At 42.3% G+C, this 13,084-nt stretch overlaps 1 protein-coding gene across 1 annotated transcript in view; it reads left to right on the forward strand.

The window, feature by feature from the left end:
- Positions 1-13,084, forward strand: part of LOC8026137 (CUB and sushi domain-containing protein 1) — an 80,202-nt gene that overhangs the window by 24,976 nt on the left and 42,142 nt on the right. Inside the window, exon 2 of the mRNA XM_029980804.4 lies at positions 3,406-3,503. Coding sequence (XP_029836664.2) covers positions 3,406-3,503 — 98 coding nt within the window. The remainder of the gene's footprint in view (positions 1-3,405; positions 3,504-13,084) is intronic.

Consider the following 13,084-nt stretch of genomic DNA (forward strand, 5'->3'; position numbering starts at 1 on the left):
CTATATATGACACAGTCATCGGCGAACAAACGTACTTCAGAAGTGATGCCATGGTGGAGATCATTAATGTAGATTAAAAAAAGAAGGGGGCCAAGAACGCTTCCCTGAGGGACGCCAGACGTTATTGCGCTTGTGGTAGATTTTATATTGTTAATAGAAGTGTACTGTGTGCGATTAGTAAGGAATTCAGAAATCCAATTGACTACTGAGGGGTGAAGATTAATATTTCTTAGTTTCATTAAAAGACGTTGATGAGGGACCCTGTCAAATGCTTTGGAGAAGTCAATAAAGATGGCGTCAGTTTGAACATTGGAATCGAAATTTGAGTAAACGTCAGTTAGAAATGCTGTTAGCTGAGTTTCGCATGAGTAGGACTTGCGAAATCCGTGCTGGTGCTTGAAAAGGAGGTTATGAGAGTCTAGGAAATTTATTATGTTAGAATAGAGAATGTGCTCTAAGAGTTTGCATGAAACGCTGGTGAGCGAGATGGGACGATAGTTGCTGATTAGTTGGCGATCGCCTGTTTTATGAACGGGTATGACGTTAGCAACTTTCCAATCTGATGGTACTTCAGGGAGTTTAAGAGATTGAGAGAATATGTCGCAGAGGAAAGTGGAAGAAATGTGTTTAGTGTTTATTAATACCTTAGAGTTAATTTGGTCATCTCCGGAGCTGGAGGACACCTTTAGTTGATCTATAGCCTTAAGTACTCCAGTACGGTCAATTACGATAGGATCCATGAGAGGGTCAGTGGATTGGCACGAGTCGGGAATATTTAGTAAGTCCTCGTTAGTAAAGATGGAGCAGAAGAAATTATTAATAGCAAGAGCGCCGTGTTTATCAGAAAGCGGAAGTCCGTCGTCATCTACAAATTGCAAAGGAAGTGAAAGTGCCGGATTGATTATTTTCCAAAACTTCTTTGGTTTCGTGGTTAGTATGTTGGAGAGGTCGATACTATAGAATTTGGTTTTGGCGTGATTTATTGCTGATTTATAAGCCCTAGCGCATTCGTAGTAGGTGTTCCAAGAAGCCGTAGTGTTGACAGCCTTAGTCCGCTTATAGAGACTTTTTTTCCTATTGGATTGACTATGAATTGTTTTATTGTACCAAGGGTTAGTGTTGTCAGATATAATACGGGTCAGTGGAATAAAGCGTTCGATCAGGTAGATCATTTTATCTTTGAATAGAGTCCAGTTTTCATTAACCGTTCTTTCCCAGAAGTTAACTGAGAAAGTATGATAAAAATTTTCGAGGTTCGAGTTGATTGATGCGTAATCAGCTCTCGCGTAATTGCGAATGAATTTGCAGTAATGTGATCTATGAGGAACAGAGAGAGAGAGAGTTAAATCGATGACGAGATGGTCACTAATGCCGGGTAAGTATGTGATGTTACTGAAGAGTGAGGGGTCTTGGCTTAAGCACAAGTCGAGTATATTGCTACAGTGATTAGTAATCCTAGTAGGCTGAGTGATAACATTTGTAAAGTTGAAATCTAAACAAAAGTCTATAAATTCTTGAGACAATGCGTAACTAGAAGAGAGGGCAGACCAGTCAACGTTTGGGTAATTGAAATCACCAAAGAGAGTAACAAAGGCGTTAGGGTATTTAGTGGTGATTTCAGAAATACACTTATATAGCTTCCGAAATTTAGTGGGTGATGTTTTCATAAACTCGTGAGGGTTACATTGAAGTACTTCTTGCTTCTTCATTTTCAGTTTGAGGGCACTAGGTTCTTTGGAAAGCCTTGTTTTGCAACCTGTAGTTCTGCAGTCTGTAACTGAGTACTTCTTAGGTCATTTTCTGAGCAGCTTGATTCTACGCTTGAGTTGAATAACCTCACATGTTATCCATGGGCTGTCTTTTTTTTGTATCATTTTACGTTTCTTACGGACAAACTGGGCAATGCAATGCTTTACAATTGATTTGAACTTAAACCCTATATCATCTATTCCAAAAGCGGTGCAATCACAAACCTCGAGAAAACTCCAGAGCGCACGAGAAAAGGTAGGTTTGTACACATGCGTCATTATCAATACTGAAATCAAGCATGTAAGTTATATATCCGTGGGACGGGTGCGTGCAGGTATTGTTGCAACGGCTGTTTTATGGTCAGAGATGCCCTTTAGCACTTCTACATTAGTATTTTCCTGGGGAAAATGATCACTAAGAGCTATAGAGTCCAGCGGACAAGGAGACCTTTGCACCTCTGTTGGCTTCCTGATGATTTGTGTAGGGTTAAATGTGAATAAAATGTCTATAAGAACATCAGAGGTAGTAGCTATGTCAGATTGCAGCAAATCCCAGTTTATCTACGGAAAATTAAAATCACGAATCATAATAATTCTCTCGCCCTTAATATGTTGGTGCATATAGTCATACAAGTTGTGTAGATATTTAACATCCAAGGTAGGAGACCGGTAAACCACACCCACAGATACATTCTGTATTTGTAGGCGTGGTTTACCGGTCTCCTACCTCGCATGTTAAATATCTACACAACTTGTATTACTATATGCACCAACATATTAAGGGCGAGAGAATTACAGAAACGTGGTAACATCCTCTCATACTTGACAGGGAAACTGTACCCTCAAATTACGTTATCCTAACAAAAGACAGAACATCAAGGAGCGGCAGTGTAGCGATCCTTTTAAAACGAGGCACCCTCTATGTACATTTGCTTGATGTAAAAGATGTTGAAACTCTTTGGTGTAAAGTGTCTTTCGAAAACTATTGTAATAGTTTTCGAAAGACAGTTTAGAATTGTTTTATCACTACTGTTCAGTAGTTCAGAAATAACCGGTCTGAATTTGTTTTCAATCTTCCTTACAACACGGTGAATGCACTCAATGCCCGATATTTGTACGTTTAAAATTTTCTCCGAGAATATCGTCCAGAACTATTTTCTCGAGCGCTTCACTGTTTCCGTAGTCCTGTTCTTCAATTCCGTATACTTTTAGGTTTGACCTTCTACTCTAATTTTCAAAGTCATCGAGTTTTTTTTTTTTAATGGTTCTTACGTTCGATTTGAGCTCAACTATTTTGTCCTGACACGCACTAACATTAGCGGGAAGCGTACCAAGGCCTCCCCCTTTAGCTCGATGGCTGAAAATCGGTCATTCGTTGTATAACATGATGTAGGTGTAACAGCGCGTAACAACAAAGATTAAGAGAAGGAACACACACAGAACAGAAAGTGATGGTGGCAGGTTCGCTCGCCAGCCTTCTCGGGCGAGTTGAATATTCACATCGCCTGGCGGTTTGAAGACGAAGCCCTTAAAATAGGTTAAAAAAACACGTCAATGAAAATCACCAATACCTGTTTCTTACCGACTGCGATTACGGGGTCATGTTTGTCGTCCTTTACTGACGATTATTCTCCGTGTCCATTGACATATCGCGCAGGTGTTTACGGTTCTCCATCGACAAGAACGGAGCGGTTCGCATTCTCAGGGACCGACGGAGGACGCCGTCTGCACCAGAGCCCCTCAGGGAATTCAGAGGTGAGCCATATCTCTCACCTTCTTGTAAAGCAAAAAGAAAAAAAAATTATTTCCACGTGTTGGATTGGCCGATTAGAAATAAAGATAACGAATATCGCAATTAGGCCCGCGCATACTTTCCCAAGTAGAAATTGTGCAGTCTTTGAGGTGGCTCCGAGCCAGAAATGCCAGAAAGCAGGCGAAGATTGCGATGGTTATGGCCTCCGGCGGCAGAGGCGTCTGCTCATAGGTTGTGGCTTCTGGTGGCTACCGGCTCCTGCCCGGTCAGCCATTGCAAGCAGGAGCGTAAAAAAACTCGTTTGCAAACAGTGGTCAGAAGCCGCTACTGGAAAGGTCCATTCGATATGTGGGGATGCCGTTTGCGTTTCACTTTAAATAAGGGTCGGCAAATATGACAGTCGACTTCTCCCTTCTTGTTAGAACCAAAAATAAAATAAGATAAACAATATGATGCTTTTTGTTTTTCTTACTAACATGAGATTTAGCCTTCAAAGTGTGTATTCAATTGAACAAAAAACAGTATATAAAAACGGGTTCTATAAGATGTAAAAGAACGGCAGAGACCTTTACATTAAACTATTTACAGAAAACTATATCGTTTGTTCCGAAAGTACAAACCCGTCCGCTAAGTCAGCCTTTCAGTGGCTTGAAGGGGCATTTTGTGAATTCAATTCGAAAAACTGTCCTCATTGTTGGGAAAAACGCGGCATCTTTTATCGTTCTGCTACAAGTCAGCAGACCGGTGAAACCTCCTATAGCCACGGACAGCTTAAAGGGTCCATGCAAAGTGTTTCTGTACATTTTTTAATTTGCATTGCGTTCGCTAAAACTAATAAAGAGGACTCTAGCAGCATATCAAAATTAAAATAAAGAAGAAATCTGGTCTATTTTGAACATAATAGGTAAAATAAGGTAAGAATTTTGAGCACATTTTTTATTGTTGATGACGTCCTTGGTCTCAACCAGTAGAAAACCAAAGCGACAAGAGCGTGCAACAACCATGCGCGATCTTCCTAATTGTTTGGAATTAACATCCCCATCTATGAAGATGTGAACGACCCACCGATTTACGGGTGTTCCAAGCAAAGAATCACGAACTTGAAAGGACCAGAAGGTGTGCACCAATTCAGCCAGTCCCACCTCTAGCATTTTATGTCGTCATTATCCGACGTTCTAGACCAATGTAGTCGCTGAACGCTCATGTTTGACACTGACAGGCACGCCCTCGAAGCAGCGTTTGGCTTTCTTCGTCCCTTTGCAGTGCCCCTTTAATAAACGCAGGGTGTGACCTACTACAAAGTGCTACCCCCCCCCCCCCCCCAAAAAAAAAAAGAAAAAAAAGTTTTTTTTTTTTTTTTTTTATTTTAAAAATGAACTACGCGTTACCGAATGCTCATTCTCCGCCCAAATGTAGCGCTAGCAATCTAATTCCATATGCCAAAATGTCCGAGCTAAATGTTATCTAATTCAAACGTTATAATTGATTTTCTGAAAATTTCAGTAGGAAAAATGGGGGCCCGTTTTCGCCCGTTTTCGTTGGTCGCCATTTTCCCCATTGAAAATTTCAGATAATGACTTATATGTTTTGATTGAGATAACGGTTAGTTCTGAAACTTTGATATAGTGGTTCGGACCACTAGCGCTACCTTTGGGCGGAGAAGGTGCGTTCGGCGACGCATAGTTCATTTTGGCGATGGAAAAACCCCGTACATTTTTTGGGGGAGACACCTTGTATGCTTACTCTTTATGCTTCATGATTGCGGTACAATCTCATTGACCGCGGAGCGATAAAGAGATGCTGAGGACTTACCTTGCCCTGCCCTTTTTAAATGATCAGTGACAGGTGTGTATTGTCGTGGACGCCTTTTTTCGTTGTCGTTTACTGAGCTGCTTGTGTCCGTTATGCACAATGATTACGAACTGGGCCAATGTGCTGCCTTAGTGAATGTGGCCAATAGGAGCCTGCATGTATAAATGCCGAAGAGTAGGATGTGTTGTTAACAAGGTGTGCCTGACGTGTCGGACATCAGTCTTTAGTTGTTTGTTTAATGGCTTGGTCCTTTTACACGAGAAAGTAGGCAACATTCCTGGTCGATATTTTAAAATATATATGGACAGCCGGGTTGTCTGGAGCAGTATCTCTTGCTTCCAGGCGGGATCTTTTGACTCACTGTTGGTAGGCATCACCAACCTTGCGAACAAGGTGCGTCTGGCAGGTCACCAACTCTGAGAACAAGGTGTTCGTGGCATGTCACCAACCTTGCGAATGAGGTGTATCTGGCAAGTCATCAACTTTGTGGATAGGGTGCCTCTGGCATGCCACCAACTTTGCGAACAGGATGGGCTTTTCAAGTCAGTAACTTGGTGAACGGGGTGTATCCGAGGAGTAAAGAACTTAGTGAACAAGTTGTGTCTGGTGCGTCGTCAACCTTGTAAACAAATTGTGCCTGACATGTCATGAGCCTTATAAACAAATTGTATATGCTGAGTCATTAACTTTGCGAACAAAGTGTGCCTGGGAAGTCACCAGCTGTTCGAACAAGTTATGTCTGGCATGTGACCAACTTAGCAATGAAGTGTACCTGACAGTGGCAAGCCACCAATTTTGCGAACAGCGTTCACTTGGCAAGTCACCAACGAACAAGGTGTGTCTTGCAGATACCGAACTTTGCGAGCAAAGTACATCTAAAATATCTTCAAACAATTTATGTCTGGTCTGTGACCAACCTTTCGAATGAAGTATATCTGACAGTAGCATGCCACCAATTTTGCGAACACCGTGTATCTGGCAAGTCACCAACTTTACGAACCAAGGTGTGTCTTGCAGATCCCCAACTTTGCAAACAAGGTACACCTGGAATGGCACCAACTTGGCGAACAAGTTTTGTCTGGCAGATCACCAACTTTGCGAACACTGAACAGGTTGTGTGTGATGCCCGATTCACATGGTGCGATTTTATTTGCGAGTTCGCTGTTGCGACGTCACTCATGCGGGAAAAAATGCGTGGTGGAGGCTGCAGCGCTCAATGCCGGAGCTGCGAAATCGCAAGCAAATGCCTACCACGTGCACCAGCCTTGATATGTCCAAACGTAGGGTCTTTCGAATATTCTTCCAGTGGCACTAGGTAGTTTGGGTTACCCTTTACATGCCTACACGCGTGTGCCCCGAATACAACCTTCCGTCGTCCGGTGTCGCGGTAGGTGTTGACGGCGTGAAGGAAGACCTCGAACTCGCTCAAGCGGTTCCAACGAACACGGCATCAAAAGCTCGCATAGAGGTGCACGCACATCATTCGGCATGAGGATGTGCCGCAAGGGCACTCGTGTGAGCCCTCCGGGGGGCGGACAGGATGTAAGTGGCAAAACGACCGTACTCCAGAGATGCTTTTGAGTCGGGAACTGTCGGTATAGTCAAGCAAAGCCGTTAAGATAATCGGCGACGAAAGTGTGCTATGCAACGGAGAGGAAAAAACAAGAGCGCTCTGAGATACCTACTTTTTGTATAGTTGAGAAACAAAATGGGCTATAGACCGACTCATGTTCCTGACGTCACGGTTAGGCCGTGATGCCGGCTGTCGAATGCAGCGTGCGCAGGTGCCTCGCTTTTCTAAAACGGGTTCCCATGAATGTGCAAATAGACCCATTTCAAAAGTTCATCAAGCAGCACTGGCGGCAGCCTATGTCTTCTAGACTTAGGTTAGGGGGCGCAAGCTACCGCCCGTTACCAAAGGTATAGCCATAAACATCCATCCATCCATCCATTGAGTATCGCATCTCCTGCGAAGCGAGTAATTAGACCCTAATTCACGGCCAGCGCTGACCCAGCACACGTGCCGAATAAATTTGCACCCCAGCACGCGCCGAACGACGACGTACCACCACTTGTGTTTTTATGAGCAATGCCTGCTCAATGTGCGTGCCCAAAGTATGGCGGCCTCAGAGCAGCTACTGAAGGGTCAATTCTACAGGTTACTTGTTAGCAGAACGACAAGTAATGGACGGACTCAGAAATATTATACCATAGTCATAATAGTCGGTTATGTTCAGTGCACGCATCATCAAGGATGTTCAATTAATTCTATTTGTGTCTCTAATCTACAAACCCAGAGAAATTTGCAAACTTGTTGAATTTCAACATCTTTATTGAGGAGCCATATTCATTGATCAATGAAGACATGATGAAGATGTCACTGTCTATGCAGTACCGGCTGCTCCGTTATAGCAATAAACAAGCAACTTAGGACAGTAAACTACGTGCTCTACATAACCATAAGTATTTCTGGATGGTGACGCCCCTGGTCTCTAATTTCATTCTGGAAAACACTTCGAAGCTCTGTCTTGTTTCTAACACCAAATACGTCGAGGCGTCCATCTTACCTGTACCAAGGTGCAACTTATTTTATACTGTGAATTTCTGGAGGCAAATTCCTGGGCCACTACTCAGATTTTTGTGGCAGAAAATAAACTGATTTGATTTGATTTGATTTGATGTCACGTATATCCAGGGCGCAGTGTTACCAACAAAAAAGAAACCTAGTAACGAAATCACGAGAAACCGTTAAAAACACTAAATTTAAGGGCAAGAATGCATTTTAAACACCGTTTATTGATATACTTAGTCTAAAATAGCCAAATAAATAAAATAACCCTTAGAAAAGACCTGCCCTGTTTGACTCGGAAACGTTCCATGCACGGAACGATGCATATTGCATAATATTTCTGGACCAGTTTCTACCAGCCTTGTTGTCTAATCTTACCAGCCGACATACAGATTTATAGTTTCAATCTATCGTACAATATTTGTTGACAGTTCAAAGCCTCATTGACTAGACTGACATGATTTGCAAAAGCTTATATTTTTCAGCAGACGTTTCTGACTTGCCTGATGTCGCTTGGGATTTCCAGTAACCATACTCAAAAATTAAAATCCTATTGCCCCTATTTTTTCTGCGTTGTAGTGTATAGTTTACTGGGTAATATGTGACTGCAGACTTTGTATTGTATTTTGTATTGTATTTATTTGCCATTTTGTTTTTGGGGTGGCAGGGACAAAAGGTGTATTAAAACACCTGACTCAGGTTCCGTACCCCATACAGGTTTCAGAGTGGCGCAGCTCTTACAACGAACACACAGCATATACACAAATAAAACACAAGAACATAACAAAAATAACAAGAAATATGTACATTTCTAACGCAATGAAATGTCTGGCAGAATTTTTTACAAGACTTTATACATGATTGAAAATATAATCCTTTATTCTTTTTTTAAATGTAATTGGAGATCTTGAATTAGTTGTTATATGAAGAATTTGTGGATGCATATTTAAAAGTTATGTCAATTGCTGCTTCAATATTTGTTCTCCATAATTAGTACGTATTTGGCCTCTATCATATTCCACACGTCTCAAGTTGTATTGGGTGTCTCTTAACGGAAATTGAGTAACAAAGGACTCCGTGTTGCTTTTAAGAGAATTGAAGATTACTTTCGCGAAGTTGAAAAATATTAGGTGTTGGATAGTGAATAAATTATTCTTCTTAAAATAAATGTACGTGTGATCATTATAACACAAGCATGCAATGGACCGAATTGCTTTTTTTCGGAGTACTAAAAGCTTTTCAAGGTTGCTTTTTGATGTCGTTCCCCAAACCAATGAACAGTGATGTAGGTGAGAGTGCACAAGTGCACTGTATAGTTGGCGCTTAAGCCATGTTGGTAGTAGAAGTCTTAGCTTATGTAATATGCCAATTGAACGTGAGAGAGTCAAACATAGTTTAGATACATGAATACTCCAGTACAAATTTTCGTGAAACCATACACCCAAGAACTTTATGGATTCAACCCTCTCTAATTTGTTTGAATTAAATTTTATATCGATTTCATAATTAAGTGCCTTGTTTTTTGCCCTGAAAATAATATATTTAGTTTTAGAAATATTCAATTCAATCTGGTTTGTCACTAGCCACGTGGATAGTTTGTTTAACCAATCATTTGATACACTTTCGAGATGTATGAGGTCATCGTGGGAGAAGAAAACATTGGAGTCGTCTGCAAATAATACCATGTCCGCAAAACGCGAGATATGTACAATATCATTAATATAAACAAGAAACAATAATGGTCCTAGAATGGATCCTTGTGGGGCACCATATGCGATTTGTTGTATATCAGACTTAACGCCGTTATATACGGTAAATTGTGAACGAGAGCTCAAGTAACTGCATATTAATTCTAGCGCTTTGCCCCTTACACCATAGGTACTCAGCTTTGTTAACAGTATTTTGTGCTTAATTGAGTTGAAGGCTTTTCGAAAGTCAGGAAATATTCCGATAGTATAGTGCTTATTTTCTATATTGGCTATAATTTTATCTTTGATGTTTAGAAGTGCCATTTCCGTCGATTTATTCCTTTGAAATCCGAACTGCTGTTCTGAAATTATTTTGTGTTTTGTAAAAAAACTAGTTAGTCGACTATTTATTATTTGTTCTAATATTTTAGAAAAAACGGGTAATACAGAAATTGGCCTGTAATTATTGAAAACGTTTTGTGCACCACCCTTATGTATAACGCAAACTCGCGATACTTTCATTCGGTCTGGGATGGATGAAACGAATTCATACATTGACACGCATCATTTTAAAGAGTGTTTCAATGTTTGCCACCGTAAAATCTCAACGGAAGAAGATGAAAACTGCTGCTGCTCCTCACGATTTAGTCACCTTTGATGAAGAAACCGAGCAGGTTTTGAAACGTCGGGCTGAACCATTTTTTGGATTTTGGTTATAGTTCTTCCATAAAAAACATAAACGTTATTTTCACTGACAACAATCTTGTTGAGAGTAAACAAAAATAAAGGCCACATCACTCTCACTTGCCACGTACATTAAGCTTTTTACGATTGATAAGTTTAAACTGGGGAACATTTTACACTGCCAAAAATAAAACGCTAACAGAACTTGAAGTTCACCAAAGCCCGGGTACCCCCCCCCCCCCCCCCCCCCCCACACACACACACACACTCACACACACACACTGCTCGCACATATACAAAAGTAAATCTGCAAACACAAACCACCACAACCTCCGTGGTTTGAATGCCGCGTGCCAAGTTTTTAGCTTGAGCTTATTACCATGCGGCATTCGAAGCAGGGATCTCGCGGTGACTCGCATTCGAACCTGTATGCAGACCGTCTTTTGTATTATGTGTATAAGCAGTGCGACCCCGGCTTAAGAATCCCGCAAACCGCTAAACGGCTATTTTTCCCTCTAAACAACTTTAAAAAAATATCAATATTTAGCGGCCAAACCGCTAAATTGGCAAAAGTACTATGCGGGGTCTAAGGATTTAAAAACTGACGCCCTGGTGCTTCGCGACTTCATTTCGACGCCGCTGAAGAACTCTCAAGAATGAGTGTATTGCCGCTGTCTTGGGATATACTTGACACTGGATGGAAATTCCAGGATTACAGCAACTCGAATTGCTTTCGGCGTGACGCATCAAACATCTCTCAAGGCACGTTTAAGAGGGTTGGTGAAAACAGCACGTAACGCGACTCGCGCAGAAAGAGAACGTGACACGTCTTGATTGGTCAATAGGAAAGGCGTCATGCGATGATGTCACTTTATTCTCCATATTACTGACTACGTTTTTGTTGGTGGTATTAATTGCTGATTTTAAGACTAATAACTTTAAACAGGTATTACTAAGCTACGATGACATAAAAAAAAAAAAAAAAAAAAAAAAAAGATGGAGTGAAGTGTGATCCGAAAGCTTTCTTCCGTGCTCGCGGAACGTACGAATAGGAAGCAACGGTCGAATTTCAGATCTGAACTTTAAGGTTTTAAAGCTAGTTAAGCCTGTCAGAATTCTCACCTAGATATCTATGCACCTTAGGGGCTGCGTAAACCTTCCTTAACCCGCGGTATCGTTGCCCAGAAATCATAAAAAAAAAAAAAAAACAGACTGCAGACAGTAGAGGGTTCGAGAGAACCGTTTTTGCACGTCCGTCTGGATAGGATGGGCCCACCGGTACGAACTTTGCATGTGCGAGTCTTCTGCGGTAGCATATACGCAGTTCGTACCGGAGGACTCATCGTACCGTACCGTATCGGGTGTACAAAAACTATTCCCTAAAACTCTCTATTATGTCTGCAGTGAACATTTTCCATGATGTACGAGTAGTTTGAGTGCGGCTTTAGAAAACGCTGGTGGAATGTATACACTTACAAGAGGTATACACCGATATGGGAATGAAGCTCGTCTGCACCCTTCGCATTAATTAGTGTCACCACTCTTGTTTTAATAGTAAACGTAGCTTCACGCCCTCCGAGGAACCTGGAACAACTTGAGCCCGGTGATAACACCCTCCCTATTCATAAAGCCTGACTATTAGGCCTTCTACACATACCAGCATCAAGATGGCGGCGCCCGGGGGTCATCCCTGCAAACGTCTGTGGTCAGTTGACGGGATGGGAACGGCAGGGAGGATTTGCGGTTGTTCCACCTCCCGCGCCAGCTTCCTACCTTCGATAGCACTTCGATGTTTCGTGAGCTTGGAGCCTGAATGCGCAGCCGAGGCATGGCGGAGTGTGCTGGAGTCCGGGCTTCTGAAAAAGACACCCCGCCGTTTTCAGCTTCTTATTGATTATAGCGCATTCTAATCGCTCAGCTCATTTTGAAAGATAAAAAGAAAGAGGTGCCTAAAAAAGAAAAAAAAGTCGGAGCGATTGTAGAGTACTTCTTTTTCTCTGTCAGCTCTCCGTCATTTTTTTAAAGGTTGAATACGTTACAGGCTTGGACTAGGCCCTTTCCAGCGTTACAAGAAAGCGTGACTCGCCCGCCGATTGCAGTGGATGATGTTCACGTGACTAGATCCGCTGATCCGATCAACCTGACGTCATCAGCGTGACCACTGTCCGGCTGACGACGCCACGAGTAGGCATCGTCACGCTGATGCCTACACGTGACCAGTATCCGTTAAATCTGGCGGCCGATGCCTCAACTACCAAATTTTGCGGATTGAGTCAGCTACGTATACATCTCGAACTTTGGTGGCCGGGCTCCTTCGTGAGTGGCGCCTCACTACCATTGTCTGGAGAAAGCGATCATGGGACAATAACACTTCAACCAATGTCGATCTCGTCGGTAGTCGCAGCTTGACTCTCGGTAGAAAGGCGATTGCACCGAAATTTACCAACACAACCTGGAGTAATTGGAGTTTATGAACAGCCTCCTCTACCTACACGTACCGTCATCACGCTCGACTGGCGCCAACTCGGCCATTGAATCCCCGACGTCGGAAGCATCCTTCCATGTATTGACATGGACATGAGGCTGCAGCCAAACGCTGACGCTGCACTCGTCCATAATCAGCGTCTGCGCTCGATCTCTCTGTTACTTCGAACTGTTAGTGCAGGGGTTTTGATTATTCAATACTTATTATCATACCAGAAAAAAAGAAAAAGAAAGAGAAAAGTCCTTTGCGCATTGCTCCTACGCAGCGCCAAGTAGTTCCTAGATGATTTGGTTGCAGGGGGAGCAAACGAAGCCCTTAGCGATTGAACCGTGTATATCCCGATAG

The sequence above is a fragment of the Ixodes scapularis genome, unplaced genomic scaffold (assembly GCF_016920785.2).
Source record: "Ixodes scapularis isolate PalLabHiFi unplaced genomic scaffold, ASM1692078v2 PGA_scaffold6__148_contigs__length_123643588, whole genome shotgun sequence".
NCBI classification, from domain to species: domain Eukaryota; kingdom Metazoa; phylum Arthropoda; class Arachnida; order Ixodida; family Ixodidae; genus Ixodes; species Ixodes scapularis.